Genomic DNA, 18,779 nt, shown 5'->3' on the forward strand with positions numbered 1-18,779 from the left:
GATGTGGCAAACACAGCTGATTATCATTACAGTTGAGAAGATCCAAAGTTGTCCAAGAGTTCCTTGCACTTGTTGCTGCAGGTGAGTGTGCAGTAAATAGGACAGACGTGTTTTCAGAAGAGAAAAGGGAAGAAAGTTATCTGTGTGGCACCATTAGTTACAAGTTGCCATCCTGACACTGCACCGCCCCCCACCCACCATCCTAACTCTCTGTCTTCTATTAGTTAGCCAATCCTCTATTCGTGCTAATAATACTATCTCCAACACCACAGATAGCTTTCTTCTTAAGTAGCCTAATGTGTGTACCTTATCAAACAAACACCATCCAAAAATTCAAATATGTTACATTCACTGATTCTCTTTTATTTGATCCATTTATTACCTGAAAGAATTCTAGTAAATTTATCAGGCATGATTATGCCTTTGTGAGCCATGCTGACTTTGTTTGATCATATTACACATTTTTAAATACTCTTCCAGTAGATCCTTTATAATAGTTGTAACATGTTCCTAACAACCAAAGCTGGCCTTTTGTTCCCTATTTAAATAAGGGTGTTACACTAACAGATTGTGAAAAGAGAAATGGAAAAATCAAGGATTCCTAGAAGATTACTACCAGTGCATCCATGATCTTTACAGCTACGTCCTTTAATAACCTAGAATGCATCCAATGAACTTGGGGAACCAAACAATCAGTCTTTAGCCACATTAGTTTCCTGAGTACTTTTCCTAATACTTGGAATGGTGTCAGTGTCTTCTACTGAAGCAAAGTAGTTATTCAATCCCACTGCTATTTCCTGGTTACCAATTATTATTTTGTCAGCTTCATTCTCTAAGAGGGCCATTTTCAATTTGGCTTCCCTCTTTCTTTTTATGTATTTAGAGATGCTCTTGCTGTCGGTTACTAATATTAAAAACACAAGACAGTTACCTTGCTTCAACACAGCAAGTAAGCAATTATTTGTTTGCATATTCAACTAAAGCACCTTCACATTGCAATGAATTGGTATTCTCTTGCCACTAACTCCATTCCCCAGCAACCAATTCCTTTACAATTATGCTCACAGCACCTCCCTTCTAAAATCTCTGCTTTAATTTCCTTCTTTAAGGCCCTCCTTAAAAATCACATCCCTGTCATTGCCTGAAACTCCTTTTTTTGCTCGAGTTTCTGGAAAGTTAACAGAAAGAGTCGTTAGAAGTTTGGTAGAGGTTAAAATTATTAAGGGTATTTGCTAGGCAAAAGAATAAAGGAACTCAGAGAAAAATAAGAGATCTCAAAGCATAAAAAGAATGCAGAACTGGAAAAAGGGACAGGAGAAAAATAGATAAATCTAAGACTTCAAACTGAGGAAGTGGATATCTACATGAGCACAATAAAGGACCTTAGTAATGTGCTGATAAAAAAACTGCTCTTAAATTATTTTCTAAGCTGTGGCTGGTACTTCCACGCTCTACAGTGACATAGTAGGGTGTCAATTTCCCATTTCTACACAAGTGGGCCTTGGTGACTGGATGATAATAAATTAGAGAACGGCTTCAGCAATCACGTAAAAAGGGACCAGACAATATGGCTGCTCTTTCATTACAGATAGACGACTGATGGTGGTTTAACCGGAGTGTCATCATGCTTCAGGCAAGGGGAAAGAGGTTGAGAAGGACTGTTCTTCATAGTAACCTCAGCCGGTATGGGAATTCAACCCACCCTGATGCCATCACTCTGCAACACAAACCAGTCATCCAGTCAACTGAGCTAACTGGCACACGGAAATCATGTAGGAAACATGCGAAGCAACCTTTATCTAGTAAAACATACAAAACACAGTTTCCTGATCTTACTACACACAGAGAACTGTATCAAGGATTCAATGACCCAGTCTGATGACTTCATCAGCAATAGTGGATCTGTCGTTTCAACACTAAAATGAAGCTGAAATAAAATTAACACCCAAATTGTAAAAAAAAACCAGCTCCAGTAGGAGAGAGATTATAAACTTCATTTTCAATGCCATTCAACTTTTCTACACAGATTCACATCTAACTTTATTCTGCAAAAACTAAATAAGGGACAAATACTTCATACATCTGGGAACATTAAATCAGATTACATTTTAATGTAATGTTGAATCAAATCAAAATTAAAATCTTTTATACAGGAGATTTATAAACAAAAGTGTAATTTGTACACTGCAAAAACAACTTTACTTAGATTACATTTTGGTCTTGTGAAAAACAATCAACAATCAAGATTGTTGCTTGCAGCTTGCTGATTATCAAGAGATTTCCTACAAAAACCACAGAAGACTTGATGATAACTGCACTTTTTCAAAGTCAGTGCAAAATAGTAAAAGGGCATTCAATTCATCATGTTTGACAGGTTTAAAGTTGTCCTATCAAACTAATTTATAGACAAGAATGTTCATGTTAACCCTGCAAAATCTAAAGTTAGGGATAGAAAATACATAAAGACTGAGAAAGGTATGTCTATTCCTAATAATCATGTTATCAACAATGACAATCCTGAAAAGACAACCAACTGTTATGATCTCTAGAGGTTAGTAATGTGCTTATTTAGACTTTGTTTAGAATCCAAAAATTTAGGCATTTATTAAAATGATTAAGCCCTGGGATTCACAGATTAATTCAAAATAGGACAAACATTCATTATTACAATATCTTAAATGGCTAGTTACGTTAAATACATTAAAAACAGAGTGAATACAAATGCTTTACTTTAAACTGAAGTTCTTGCACAAATTTCCTTCCACACCCATTTGACTTTAACTCCCAAACTTCAAATCAGAATCAGGAGCTCCTCCTCCAACCAACTCTCCAATTTAAATCAAGCAAAAGTAGCATCTTAAGTACAGTCACCGCAGGTCAGAAGTCTCCTAACATCCTTAAATACCAGAGTCATGAATCTAGATCTCTCTCTCTCTCACTCACTCTCCCCACACTCTCTCCCCGTTCTCAGTTTGGCTATTTCAGAGGTCGAAGTGACTGTCAGGAATTCTTCAGCTAACAAGCAGTTTAATCTCTTTTAGTCAGTACACCATATTTTAAATGAAATCTGCTGCAAAGAGATGTTCCCTGCTCTGCAATGAGATTGGTGTGAAGTCCAAAACACACGCATACACACACTCTACTCATGCTCAAGAAATTAGCTTATTGATCACCCTTTTTTCATCTCAAGCAACTTGATGTCAAGATCATTCACTGAAAAGCTATGGTTAATCAGAAATACATCTTCAACAGGAACCTAAGGAACCATCATTTTAACATTTCATCTCCCTCAGAAGACAAATGAATCGAACATAAAAGATGGTAAATGTTACTGTGGTTAAGGACATCCTCAGCATTCTTTTTAAGGCTGCATTTGGTAACAACAGTGTACATGCATACAAAGTTTCGGGAGGACACAGCCCAGGGAAAAGATCAGGTTACAGAAAGAGAGGGGAAAAATATTGGGAATGGGGATCAAAGGGAGATCAAAATCCATGTTGAAATGGGAGTGGGGCAATAGTTAAGGGAGGGACAGAATGCCAGGGGAGTGCAGAAGAAAAGAGGAAAAAGATGGGGAAAGAGGGCTTTCTGGTTCCTGGGTGCCCCTGTCATGCCCCCACCATGTCCCCAGGCTTCTAGGCCCTCTTCCTTCATTACTCCTGGAGATTCTCACTCCTCCCCAGTCTGCATCCCCTGTCCCAATTTCCCAGTGCAATTGCAGTACTGCATTTGCATACAATTCACATGTAAATTCTGTGACAATTTACTATGCTTGAACTTGTGCGCATGCATCTTCCCTAAGCAGTCCCCATGCACAGTTGCAGGTATTACCAAATATTCTCTTTTTAAAATTCATTCATGGATGTGGGTGTTGTTGGCTTAGTCAGCATTTGTTGTCAGTTTTAAACTGCCCTCAAGAAGGTGTTAGTTCTTAAGACTTTTGGAATTGTGTGTACAGTTTTGGCCTCCTTACTTAAGAGAGGATGCAAGTCCATTGCAATCAGTTCAGAGAATGTTCAATTCAGCCGATTCTTAGGTCGACAGGATTGTCTTATGAGGAAAAGGTTGGTCGGGTTACACTTGGATCCTACTGAGTTCAGGAAAGTGAGTGACCATCATCTTGAAACATGCAAAATTCAAAGGCAACTTGACACAGTGAATGCAAGGAGGATGTTTCTTCTTGACAGAGAGTCTGGGAAGGTGGTGTGATTGTGTTTAAGTCACTGAATATATTCAAGGCAGAGTTATATAAATATTTAATTTTTTTACCTGAAGATTTTAACCTACTGCGAATCCTCTTGCAAGGATGCCTTCCTTGAAGAAGCTCTCTTCCTCCCTCTACAAGGATTTCAGTGAGTCTCTCTCTCACTGCACCCCCCAGGTCATCGCCTCTGCAGTCGGTTCCCTCAACTCAGCACCGCCCTCCAAACCTGCAATCTTCTTCCTGACCTCTCCGCCCCCACCCCACCCCGGCCTATCACCCTCACCTTGACCTCCTTCCACCTATCACATCTCCATCGCCCCTCCCCCAAGTCCCTCCTCCCTACCTTTTATCTGAGCCTGCTTGGCACACTCTCCTCATTCCTGATGAAGGGCTTATGCCCGAAACGTCGAATTTCCTATTCCTTGGATGCTGCCTAACCTGCTGTGCTTTAACCAGCAACACATTTTCAGCTAAATATTTAATTAACAAGGGTATGGGGGCAGGCAGGAAAGTTGTGCTAAGGCCACAACCAAATCAGTCACAATCTTATTAAGTGATAAGACAAGCTCAAAGAACCAAATGGTCTACTCTTAAACCCATTCTTAAGATTTTATGAAAGGTTCTACAAAGCTTTTGTCTATCTGTACTTAGCTGTTAAAGCTGTTAATATTATATTAATAGGTAATCATAAAACAAAATACAGAAAATGAGATTCATGATGCTATATCATTTCAGTCTCATTTATCTTCCACTACCAATCAGAAATGGTCACACAAAAAAGTGGGTTAGTGCTGTAATTATATTTTCATTTGGGGGAAAAAAAAATCAGACATTATCAACTTCAAATTTTGGGCTGTTGAACAAACTGCCTACTTGGAATTTGCAATTGTAACTCATACAGTGGACACAACTAGACTGATTAAAACATAGAACATTACAGTGCAGTACAGGCCCTTAGGCTCTTGATGTTGCGCTGACCTGTCATACCAATCTGAAGCCCATCTAACCTACACTATTCCATGTACACCCATATGCTTGTCCAATGACGACTTAAATGTACTTAAAGTTGGCGAATCTACTACCGTTGCAGGCAAAGCACTCCATACCCTTACTACGCTGAGTAAAGAAACTACCTCTGACATCTGTCCTATATCTATCACCCCTCAATTTAAAGCTATGCCCCCTCATGCTCGCCGTCACCATACTTGGAAAAAGGCTCTCCCTGTCTACCCTATCTAACCCTCTGATTATCTCATACGTCTCTATTAAGTCACTTCTCAACCTTCTTCTCTCTAACAAAAACAGCCTCAAGTCCCTCAGCCTTTCCTCGTAAGACCTTCCCTCTATACCAGACAACATCCTTGTAAATCTTCTCTGCACCCTTTCCAAAACTTCCATATCCTTCTTATAATTCAGTGACCAGAACTGCAAACAATACTCCAAGTGCGGCCGCACCAGAGCTGCAGCATAACCACATGGTTCCAGAACTCGATCCCTCTATTAATAAAAGCTAAAACACTGTGTGCCTTCTTAACAACCCTGTCAACTTGGGTAGCAATTTTCAAGGATCTGGGTACATGGACACTGAGATCTCTCTGGTTATCTTCACTACCAAGAAATCTTACCATTAGCCCAGTACTTTGCATTCCGGTTACTCCGGCCAAAGTGAATTACCTCACCTTTGTCCGCATTAAACTCCATTTGCCACCTCTCAGCCCAGCTGTGCAGCTTATCTGTGTCTCTCTGTAACCTACAACATCCTTCATCACTATCCACAACTCCACCAACCTTAGTGTCATCTGCAAATTTACTAAATCACCCTTCTATGCCCTCATCCAGGTAGTTTATAAAAATGACGATCAGAAGTGGAATCAACACTGACCCTTGGACTCCAAGATGAAGATTTCCCATCAACCACCACCCTCTGTCTTCTTTCAGCAAGCCAACTACTGATCCAAAGTGCTATCTCCCACAATCCCATTCCTCTGCATTTTGTACAATAGCCTACTGTGGGGAACCTTGTTGAACACCTTGCTAATATCCATATACACCACATCAACCGGTTTACTCTCATCTACCTGTTTGGTCACCTTCTCAAAGAACTCAGTAAGCTTTGTGAGCCACGACCTACCCTTCACAAAACCGTGCTGACTATCCCTAATCAAATTATTCTTTTCAAGATGATTATAAATCCTATCTCTTATAACCTTTTCCAACACCTGAAGTAAGGCTCACTGGTCTATAATTACCAGGGTTGTCTCTTCTCCCCTTCTTGGACAGGGGAACCACATTTGCTATCCTCAAGCCTTCTGGCACCAATCCTGTAGACAATGACAATTTAAAGATCAATGCCAAAGGCTTGGCAATCTCGTCCCTGGCTTCCCAGAGGATCCTAGGCTAAATCCCACCTGGCCCAGGGGAATTATCTATTTTCACACTCTGCAGGATTTCTAATACCTCTTCCTTGTGAACCTCAATCACACCTAATCTAGTAGCCTGTATCTCAGTATTCTCCTTGCCAACATTGTCGTTTTCTAGATTGAATACTGTCGAAAAATATTAATTTAGTGCTTCCCCTATCTTCTCTGACTCCACACACAACTTCCCACTACTATCCTTGACTGGCCCTAATCTTACTCTCATCATTCTTTTATTCCTTAAATACCTATAGAAAGCCTTAGGGTTTACTCTGATCCTATCCGCCAACAACTTCTCATGTCTCCTCCTGGCTCTTCTGAGCTCCCTCTTTAGGTCTTTCCTGGCTACCTTGTAACCCTCAAGTGCCCTAACTGAGCCTTCATATCTCATGCTAACATAAGCCGCCTTCTTCCTCTTGACCAGACATTCCACTTCCTTCGTAAACCACGGCTCCCTCACTCAACAGCTTCCTCCCTGCCTGACAGGTACATACTTATCTCAGACACACAGAAGCTTTTCCTTGAATAAGCTCCACACTTCTAATGTGCCCATTCCCTGCAGTTTCCTTCCCCACTCTATGCTTCCTAAATCTTGTCTAATCGCATCGTAATTGCCTTTCCCCAGCTGTAACTCTTGCCCAGTGGTATACACCTATCCCTTTCTATCACTAGAGTAAACATAACAGAATTGTGACCGCTATCACCAAAGTGCTCACCTACTTCCAAGTCTAACACCTGGCCGGGCTCATTACCCAGTACCAAATCTAATGTGGCTTCGCCTCTCGTTGGCCTGTCTACATGGACTAATCTTCCTCCAATGCAACAAAACTTTTCATACCTACGATAATTTTAAGAAGAAAATGCTGATCAATAAAGACATTAATAACATACAAATTTCACAATTTCTTTATAACCCTAACCTGCTGTATACCCAATATTAATAATTTTCAAACTACAAAGACAAAACACCATAGTGGCAATCAGAAAGTAACATCATTTGAAACAATCAACTTGTAGGTTAGCAAATTCATAATGACAACACAAAGCAATCTTTCTTGAAACTCTACTCAATATGTCAACTCTCAAGTAACACATATGATACTGTACCTGAGAGAAAGGCTAGCCTTTTCTTCAGTATGGGCAACATGCTTGTGGCCTCCATAGTTTCAGAACGAGAAAAGAGTCAGGAGTCTGTAATTCTGCAACATAAAACATGGAGTCAGCACCATATCAAAAATATTAAATTTATAAAATTAGATCTGGAGCATAAACCTTAGATTAGCCAACTAACTTTGACAGATTGGAGCGCAACAACTAAATCTGGTTATGTTACCAGCACAAATTTATTAAAAAAAATTCTGACCTTTTCAGGAAAATTAAAATAACTCTGCAAGACTCATCTTGGAATGAAGCCCTTTTAGGATATTTTAAGCTTTATGGAGGCTGAATATCACATAATTCTTGTTAACTCTTGTTGCTTGTAGGCCATCTCTCTAACTACACATAACTACTGTGTAAATTTATTCACACCAGATAAGAGGTACCAGGAATTCCTCCTCAGCAGAGAAGTAGCATAATTTTCCATAAAGTGTAACCATATTGCCTCAATCTTTCTGATGACAGATTGAACACACACAATATCAAATTGAATTTTCTACCAATTGGAAGGACGTCCGAAGGTACCCAATTCAACAAAACTAAACCTGTTTTTTATGGGTATCCTATTTCTGGGTGGATGAGCTCAATATGTCCATCACTACAAGTAGTTCAGTAGCATGACTACTGACAAGCTAAACTAGTCCCAAAGGAAATAGCTGCTAGACAGAGTCAGAGGCAGGTGGCAAAGGAACCAACAAGAGGGAAAAGACACTTAATCTCATCCTCACCAACCTGCCTGTCATAAGGCCATAAGGTATAGGAGGTCATTCGGCCCATTGTGTTTGCTCCATCATTCCATCAAGGCAGATATGTTTCTCAAGGCTGTTCTCCAGCTTTCTCCCTGTAATCTTTGATCCTCTTGCCAAACAAGAAACTATATTTCTCTGTCTTAAATCTACTCCACCACTTGGCCTCCACAGCCCTCCGCAGCAATGAATTCCATTGATTAATCACCCTCTAGCTGAAAAGGTTTCTCCTCCCCTCCCTTCACTGTGCGCTCAGGTCTTAGTCCATTCTATCCAGACCCCTCAGTATTTTGTTCATTTTAATCAGATCCCCTCTCATCCTTCAAAATGCTGAGTACAGACCCAATGTCCTCAACTGATCCTCATAGGGCAAGCTCTTCATTCATATCAACCTCCTATGGACCCTCTCCAACACTAGCGCCTTCTTTCTTAAAAATGGGGCCAAAAACTGCTCTCAAAATTCCAAATTCTGACTAAAGCGTTATACCACCTCAGTAGTACATTTCTGCTCTTGTATTTTAGCTCTCTTGAAATGAATGCTGACTTTACATTTGCCTTCCCAACTGCCAACTTAACCTGCATGTTAACATTAAAAGACTTCTGAACTAGAACCCAGATCTAATTTGTGCTTCAGGTTTTTAGAAAACAGTCTATGCCTTCCTTCTTCCTCACACTGCATTCCATCTCCCACTTCTGTGCCTACTTTCCTAGCTTGTCCAAGACGATGTGCAGCCTCCCTGCCACCTCAACACTACCTGCCCCTGTCTTTGTGACACCTGCATACTTTGATAGAATGTCCTCAGTTCCTTCGCCCAGATTGCTAATGTATAATATGAATAGCTGTGGTCTCAATATTGAGCCCTGCTGAACTTCATTAGTCACAGGCTACTATCCTGAAAAAGACCCCTTTATCCCTCCTCATTGCCTTCTGCCAGTTAGCCATTCCTCTAGAGGCCTGTAGGAGAAAGTGAGGACTGCAGATGCTGGAGACCAGAGTTGAAAAATGTGGTGCTGGAAAAACACAGCAGGCCAGGCAGCATCCGAGGAGCAACAGAATCAACGTTTCGGGGATAAGCCTTCCTGGAGAAAGGCTTATGTCCGAAAAGTCGATTCTCCTGCTGGCCTGCAGTATTTTTCCAGCACCACATTTTTCAACTCGAGAGGCCTGTGACTAGTGGAGTACCACAAGGATCTGTGCTCATCCACTACTTTTCCTCATTTATATAAATTATTTGAATGTGAACATAAGCAGTATAGTTAGTAAGGCTGCAGATGACAGCAAAAGTGGAGGTGTACTGGACAGTGAAAAAGGTTACCTCAGAGTACAATGGGATCTTGATCAGATGGGCTAATGAGCTGAAGAGTGGCAGATGGAGTTTAATTTAGATAAATGCGAGGTGCTGCATTTTGGAAAAGGAAATCAGAGCAGGACTTATACACTTGATGGTAAGTTACGAGGGAATGTTGCTGAACAAAGACCTTGGAGTGCAGGTTCTAGTTCCTTGGAAGTAGAGTCGCAGGTAGATAGGAGAGTGAAGAAAACATTTGGCATGCTTTCCTTTATTGGTCAGAGTACTGAGTATAGGGGTTAGGAAATCATATTGTGGCTATACAGGACATTGGTTAGACGACTTTTGGAATATTGCGTGTAATTCTGGTCTCCTTCCTATCAGAAGGATGTTGTGAAACTTGAAAGGGTTCAGAAAAGATTTACAAGGATCGAGGATTTGAACTATAGGGTGAACCTGAAAAGGCTAGGACTGTTTTCCCTGGAGCATCGGAGGCTGAGGGGTGACCTTATAAAAGTTTATAAAATCATGGGGGGCATGGATAGGATAAAGAGACACAGTCATCTCTGCGGTGGGGGAGTCCAGAATGAGAGGGCATAGCTTTAGGGTGAGAGGGGAAAGATATAAAAGAGACTTATGGGGCAACTTTTTTTCATGCAGAGGGTGGCGCATGTATGGAATGAGCTGCCTGAGGAAGTGGTGGAGGCTGGTACAATTGCAGCTAGGTGGGTATAATAATCAGGAAGGATTTAAAGGCATATGGGGCAGGTGCTGGCAAATAGGACTAGATTAGATTGGGATATCTGGTCAGCATGAACAGGTTGGACCAAAGGGTCTGTTTCAATGCTGTACATCTCCACAACTCTATTACCTTGCCCCTAACACCATGGGCTGCTAAATACAATTTGGCGGCATCCTGTATGACACCTTGTCAAAGGTCTCTGGAATTCCAAATAAATCACATCCACTGGCTGTCCTATTATCCTACTTACTTGTTACCATCTTGAAGAATTCCAACAGATTTGTCAGGCATAACCTGACTCAGCTCTATTTTACCATGCATTCTCATTCTTAACAGTGCACTCTAAAATCTTACCAACAAAGAGGTCAGGCTAACCCATCTCTAATTTTTGTCTTCTGCCTCCCTTCCCCTCTTAAACAGGAGTGTTACATTAACCATTTTCAAGTTCTCTGGGACCTTCCCTGACTCCAATGAATCCTGAAAAGATCACCATCAATGCATCTACAGAGCTCTGGGGCGTATTTCTTCCGGTCCAAGTGATTGATCCACCTTCAGACTATTCAACTTTCCCAGCAGCTTACCCTTAGTGTTGGCCACTATACTCACCTCTACCCGACTCACTTGAAGTGTGGGATGCTAATGGTGTCTTCCACCATGAAGAGTGATGCAAAGAACCTATTCAGTTTCTCTGCCATTTCTTTGTTTCCCAGAATTACTTCTCCAGCCTCATTTTCCAGTAGTCCAATGCCAACTCTTGCCTCTCTTACCTTTGAAATTTCTAAAGCTACTCTTGCAATCTTCTTTTATAATATTGTCTGCTGCAGATGCATTTGCCAATGACAGTAACTGTAGGAGAAACTGTCACACTATTCTTGCACAGACTATCTTCCCATGTATTATGTAACTCTATCACGACATCAAATTACATCCTACGCTCCACATCAACATTGTTAGTGCAATTTCAATCAAAGATGGAAATTAGAAAGCTTCCCTATCGGATTTGGAGTCAAGCAAGGCTACTCACTCTCTATGGCCTTGTTTGTCTGTTGTATAGAACCTTTTGCCAAGTCCATCAGGAAGGATATGAGTCTGAGAGGGGTGATTCTTCCAGGCAATGGAGGCTTTCCTGTATATGAATTACTTTGCTCTTTTCTACTGTCAGTGTACGGACTTCGGAGCATCTGTGACCTGTTTGAATTGGCCTTGCATGTCAAGGTAAATCAAGGTAAGAATAAGACCTTTGGGAACTGGGTAAACCAATCCTTTATTCCCCCCTCAACATCAGGATAGGTTATTTGAAGGTGCTGGGAACATGGGTGAGAGGGGCCAGGACATGCGCAAAAACTTGGGAGGAGCATATTGCTAAGGTCAGGCAGGAACTGGGTTTATGGGAGCACTGCTCCCTCCCCATGGCAAATAAAAACCTAGTCATCAGGTGTGAAGTACCGTCCATGTTCCTGCTGACTCATGGACTTTCTGACTCAGAGGTAGGGACATTACCACTGTGCCGCAAACACCCTCTCTTTTGGCCAAACAGCAGTACACCTACTCGAAGTACAACTTATGTTTCTCTCATTCCTTTACTTGTTCCAACCCCATTCCTTTTATAGACAGAGAAGACTAGCTGTTCTATCAGTCATTCTCCCACAGTCTTCAACCTAGTCAAAGAATATCCTTGTCTCCTTGTTTCACCTATCAGTTGCTGAAAAGCTTATATAGATAACATTTCAGAACTGTAACATTTTTCAACTGTTTCTTTCCCTGTACAGTTGGAGAGACAACATGCTGAAACCTTTGCCCTCACAGCATTACTGTTTGTGCTGTTGTCACGTCCAAGCTACAATATTGCTTATGTAAAGGGAAGACACTCCGACTACTGACAGCAGCAGCAGACACAACTGCACTAGAGAACGAACCTTTGACACACATTTTTCTCTGTGAAGCTGAAATATACATTTCCTGTATCTTTCATTTTTTTATTGGACTTAACTAGTGAAATTTCATTTTGTTTTGAATTCATTTTCAGGATCTGAGTATCACTGGTAAGCCTGATATTAATTGTCCAACTTTAGCAACTCAGTGACCAGCTATGTCAACAGTGAGGGCATTTACAAAATACCCAAGTTATTTGGGCCATGTGAACAACTGACTTTCTTCCATTGAAAAGGCATGAGCGAAGCAGTTACGTTATTATAACAACCTGGCATCTTCATGATCAATTTTACCAACAGCTTTTAATTTCTAGATTTTAAATATGAATCCAAATTCTAAAATTGCCAGTGAGATCTGAATGTTTAACTAAATTATGAACTCTTCTCCAGAAATGTTTTCCCTGGAGCGTCGGAGGCTGAGGGGTGACCTTCTAGAGGCTTACAAAATTATGAGGCGCATGGATAGGATAAATAGATAAAGTCTTTTCCCTGGGGTCGGGGAGTCCAGAAGTAGAGGGCATAGGTTTAGGGTGAGAGGGAAAAAATAAAAGAGAGATCAAAGGGGCAACTTTTTCATGCAGGGGGTGGTACGTGTATGGAAAGAGCTGCCAGAGGAACTGGTGAAGGCTGGTACAATTGAAACATTTAAGAGGCATTTGGATGGGTATACGAATAGGAAGGGTTTGGAGGGATATGGGCCGGGTGCTGGCAGGTGGGACTAGATTGGGTTGGGAAAATTGGTCGGCATGGACAGGTTGGACTGAAGGGTCTATTTCCATGCTGTACATCTCTATGACTCTATAAATACATAAGCGATCAAAATAAATTCCTGTGTCTCTTCATATCAATTTATTCAAAGACTCCTACTGAGTTGTGCAGTGAAATAATACCACAGTTAGCTATTGTTCAAAATGTAAAGTGGATGACTCACTGGAAATTTGTTAACATTGCAAGAAGACATCAAATCTGTGATAATAAACCATTTGGCTTCACTGTTCCCTGAAAACAAACCAGCTAAAATTTGAGAAAGCCCACACATTCTGGATAAAATTGAAGCTTCCGCTATGAATGCTATTGTTTCCACCTTTTTGAAATACTTAATAACTTGGTGTCCCACTGGCAAAAACTTACTGATCAGCATTGTGAATACTCACACAGGTTTTACAGAATGTAAAGTCACTGGAAGAAATATTTGCATCCTCATGATTGGGGTGACCAGCACATCAGTGCAAAGGTTAAGGTTGCAGTATTTGCAACAATCTTCAGCCAGAAGCACCAAGTGGGTTATCCACGTATGCCTCCTTCAGAGATTTTGGTTACCAGCCATTAGCCAATTCCATTTATTCCCCATGATAGCAAGAAAATGGCTAGAGGCACTGGATAATAGAAAAATTATTGGCCCACATAACATTCCAGAAATAGTACCCAAGGTTAGAGCCCTTGCTGACTTTTCATTATTTTATTTCATTCTTTTTATCAATTTTGGTTTGCTGCTGTGGACAGGGAACTGTGAGTTAAAGATAACATGATCTAAATCCACAGTACAAAAGTTAAAAGGAAAACATACCAAACAAGCTTTGTTAATGAGTGAGATCAGGTCTGGAACTTAAGTGCTGCTTGGTTCCTGATCAAAAGGTTCTGCAAATGCTTCGTTACCATAGAAGAGCAGAATTTGGCTATTAATGAGGACAGTGCCTGGGAACTGGCTCCAGAAAGCATGGAAAAAACTTATGCTCAAACAGATGGCAAATGTTGAATGTTGAACTGGAGGAGACTATTAGTCAGTACAGGAGTGGTCAGAGTTTGAATTGGGTTTTGGGCAGTGACTTCTGTGAGAAAGAATCTGGTTGTTGGTGCTACAGCATGAAGATTTGAAAGTTCCTTGCCTAACATCCAATGAGTAGCTCTTGGAAGTTACAGAAAAGAAAACTCATCCATAAATATTACTGCCTTTGTCTCAGTGCACTGTGAAGACGACCTGATCAACATCTTCAGAGAATCAACCAAGAAATTATCATGTATGCTGGTGAAATGACTGTGAATCGTGAAAAGTTTTGTTACTTTCTTTTGTTTACCCCTTAAACAGTGGCTGTTTGTCTGATTTTAATATGATTGGGGTTGAAAACAAAGGCAATTAAGCTTAAAGCACAAACCAAGTAGATTACTTTGTTGTTTAATTTTATTCTGCTGCAGTTACTGTTGTGGTCAAACAACCACAGGCCCAAAATGGAGCATTGTAAATTGACCAACAGCTGGAAGAAAATCAGCCAAAGGAAAATTGGACAAGCTAAACAGCAGCTATGAGCTGGAAAAACCAGGATCAAAAAGGTTACAAGGGTTCAAGGAGAACCAGTTACAACCAGCCCTTATGTTGCGTATTGAAGAAGGATCGATCAGATATTCTGACAGCTTGATTGCCTAAGCAAGTGTACTTTACACATGGCAAAAGTGACGGATATTGGCAAAACATCCATTTGAATCTAGCTCATAACCCCATTGGCCAAAGGCCACAGAACATTTTGGAAGGGCTGGTACAAATGGGGAATAAAAACCTGCCTGGAAGCCAGCCCAGCAGGGAAGACTTTCACTGAAGACCATTCAGCAACACAAGACGATCCAGGAGAAAATCTGCCCTTGACCTGCAAAATTAACTTTCATGGAATACAGCAAACTGTCCATCGGAAAGGCAAGGGATCCTAACTGCCCAACTAAAATATGTGGGTCACTGCAGGCAATATCCTTTCTCAGACAGATAAAGATTTTTAGTTAAGCTACAAAATTCGATATTAATAATGGATTATTTGGCGACTCTGGGATTGGTTATTCAAAAGGTCTGGTTCAAAACCATGGAGGTCAATTTTGAAGATCTTTGAAGGTTTTTTTTACTGCATTGCAAATACAGAGTTACAAAGGCTGATTTGGCTCGATTGGCCATTCCATGTCCTAATGTTCTAACGATGTATAGTCCAGAACTTGCTGTACCCTCGGCCAAGCTATTCCATTATAACTATAACATGTACCTGACAACAGAAACAAGGTACTGAGTGGATAATCAGCCATGGTCTTACTGAATGATAAAGGATTGAATGACCTACTCTTATTCATATTCAGCCGGGGCAATTCAGCTCCTGATTACCTAATTATGGCCTTGGTTCAAACATAGATAAAAGAGCTGAATACCAGAGGTGAAATGAGAGCAACTGCCCTAGGCGTCAAGATGCTTTTCGCCAACTATATCATCAAGGATCCCGAGCAACACGGAGTCAATGGGAATCCAGGGAAAAACTCTCCATTAGGTGTGTCATATCTAGCACAATTGGTTCTGATAACACGAGATCGAAATTATCACGTTCCACGAGGAAATCACATAATAGCAGTGCCATTTAAACTAATTGAGTTGGAATCATGTTATAGCCAATACAGGTAAGGAAAGCTCACATACTAGAAATAATGGTCTAAATTCTTCAATCACATTAAAGCCAATTCGCGTTGAAGAAATACTCATTGCAGCAGAACCAATTGTACAAAGGAAAATTATTGTGGTTGCTTGAGATCAATCATCTCAACTCAGAGACATCTCTGATAGAGTTCCTCAATACTGCCTAGGCCGAACCATCTTCAGCTGACCTTCCCTCCATCATAATGTCAGATGTGAGGATGTTTGCCAATGATTGTGGATAACCAGCACCATTTGCAACTCCTCAGGTACTGAAGCAGTCCATATCCAAAGGCAGAAAGACTTGGACACTATCCAGGTTTAGGTTAATAAGTGGCAAGTAACATTCATGCCACACATGTTAAGACAATGACCATTTCTAACAATAGGGAATCCAGTCATCTCCTCTTGACATTCAATGGCATTACCATGACTGAATCCCCACGAGTAACCTGCCATTGACCAGAAACTAAATTGGGCTAACCATATAAATAGTGTCTACCAAAGCAGATTGGAGACCAGGAATCCTACAGCGAGTAATCTATACCTTGACTTGCCACAGTCTTTCCACCATCTACAAGGCACAAGTCAAATGTTTAGTGAATACTCCCCACTTTCCTGGGGGAGTGCAGCTCCAAACACACTTCAGACACGGGACAACATTCAGAGCAAAGCAGCCTGCTTCATTGGCACCATATCCATGAACATTTGGTCCCTCGACCACCAATGCTTCGTAGCAACTGTGCATATCATCTACAAGGTTCACTGCAGGAATTCACCAAAAATCCTTAGATAGCACCTTCCAAACTCATGACCACAACCAACAACTGAGAAAGATAATGGCAACAATTACGTAGGAGAACCTGCCCCTGCACGTTCCCCTCAGAGTCATTCACAATCCCAACTTAAATACATTGGCATTCCTTCACAAATTGCTGGGTCAAAATTCTGGAACTCCAGTCCCAAAAGTACACCACATGAATTGCTGCAGTTCAAGATGACAGCTCATCATCACCTTTTCAAAGATAATTAGGGATAGGCAATAAATAATAGCCCAGCCAGCAACACATATTCCCGAATTAATTTAAAAATGAGCTCAATTAGGGCAGATACAAGTGAAAATAAAGCAATACAAAATCAAAATTTAAATACAGGTAGTTCTGGGATAACATACATTTCACCAGCTCAATTTGGCTATAATATTGCTGAAGAATTAAGGAATGGTATTTTCAAGAGCGCTTAGGGCGATTCCAGCAGGGATCGGTCCGTGCCGTACTGTGCATGCACTGATTTCAGCTGCCAACAGAGCAGCTTTCTGTGAAAGGCATTGCACAGAGGGCAGCTTTCTTACATGTTTTAAATGTACTGTGTTAAATTGACTTTTGTTTCATTAATAAATATGATTTGTTCCTTCTTTCAGGTTGTGTCAAACCCTACATTAGACTTTTGAGTTATTTTTGAGTGATGGTGAGTGATCATTTTTGCTGGTCTGCCCCTCACCCCACATTTCACCCAGGCCCCATTATTTCTATTAAGCAAGTTCACTGGAATACAACTAGGGCATTATAGGAGAACTACCTGTAAGAACTATTTAAATAGATTGCCAACCCCTTCTTGTGGACTATTTTTTACCAAATATTCTTTAGCATTGAAAGTAATGTTACTACTTACTTCAAGGGTCTCTATTAGCAAATACATGGTTCATTGGTCTCTCAAAATTTAATAGAACTTCATGTCCTAAAAAAGAAAACAATAGTAAAACTGGGAAATGGGTAAAAGTTATACGTTTTGAAACAAAGATAAGGATTATAAAGTCAATATACTGGGCTCATGTCAGAGAAAGTTGGCAAGCAAATGGTTGGAATATGTTACATTACAGAATATAATAGGAGCAGTAATATTTTTGACAAGAGGAAGTTTACAAATGGTACAGCACAGGATACCAGTAAAGAAGATTTGAGGTCCAAGGTTGCTTTAGTACCGAATAACAGTTTCAGAAAAGATGGTAGGAGAGAAACCGAAAAAAGTAGCAGATTCAGACTTCTTGATGGATCAGTGTGATGTATTAAACAAGAGACTGAGGATGCCTTTCATTTTAAGAAGTATCATACTACATGCATCTACCACAATAGTCTTAATGTCTATCACAATAGATTTCTGAAATTAATTTGCAACATGATTAAAAAATGGATTTCACATCTTGAAAGCATATTTTGTCCCTTATATAGTCCATCTCTCACAAACTTCAGTGTTCCGTGAGTGTAGAAAGAGGCTCTCCAGAAAGAAATAAAATGAATTTGCCAGTTGCGTTATAACTGATAAACCACAAGAATGCAATATAAATTGAGTGAGTGCAAGGATAACTAACTCTTGAAGTTACTCAGCCATTTAATCCAATCACATCTTCGACCTCAACTATCATGCCTGCTCCCCATATCTCACTATTCATGAAGACACCAAAAATTGATCTCAGCCTTAAATATACTAAACACTGGAACCACAACCCTCTGAAAAAAAACTTTGAAGATCCAAAGCACTGTAAGTGAAGAAATTTCTACACGTCTCAGTCTTAATTGATTGAACCCTTATTAAACTTCTTAGGCTTATGCTCCTATGCTCTACATTCCCCGTGCAGCCAGTGAAATCAGCCTCAGCTTTTTGAACTGGTCCCTCTGGCCTCTTTACTGCTCTTGACCTTTTCATTGAGAATTGCTGGTGTGACATAAGCCATCTTGTATGACTCTAATGAAAATTCACCATGAATATTCAAATTACATCATTTGACAATATCTGAGAATTTCACAGATTAAAAATGATTTTAAAAGAAGTTATTGACTTAAAATGTCTGTCATGATC

At 40.4% G+C, this 18,779-nt stretch overlaps 1 protein-coding gene across 5 annotated transcripts in view; it reads right to left on the bottom strand.

Moving 5' to 3' along the window:
• The window catches only part of sestd1 (SEC14 and spectrin domains 1), a 131,693-nt gene that overhangs the window by 103,391 nt on the left and 9,523 nt on the right, over window positions 1-18,779 (bottom strand). For 3 of the 5 annotated variants that reach the window (XM_060827962.1, XM_060827964.1, XM_060827965.1), the window contains exon 2: window positions 7,729-7,820. In XM_060827962.1, coding sequence (XP_060683945.1) covers window positions 7,729-7,783 — 55 coding nt within the window. In that variant the 5' untranslated portion in view covers window positions 7,784-7,820. Of the gene's footprint in view, window positions 1-7,728; window positions 7,821-17,594; window positions 17,661-18,779 lie in introns of all 5 variants that reach the window. The other 2 variants (XM_060827961.1, XM_060827963.1) reach the window with 1 other exon arrangement.

This window comes from Hemiscyllium ocellatum, chromosome 7 (genome assembly GCF_020745735.1).
Source record: "Hemiscyllium ocellatum isolate sHemOce1 chromosome 7, sHemOce1.pat.X.cur, whole genome shotgun sequence".
NCBI lineage: Eukaryota > Metazoa > Chordata > Chondrichthyes > Orectolobiformes > Hemiscylliidae > Hemiscyllium > Hemiscyllium ocellatum.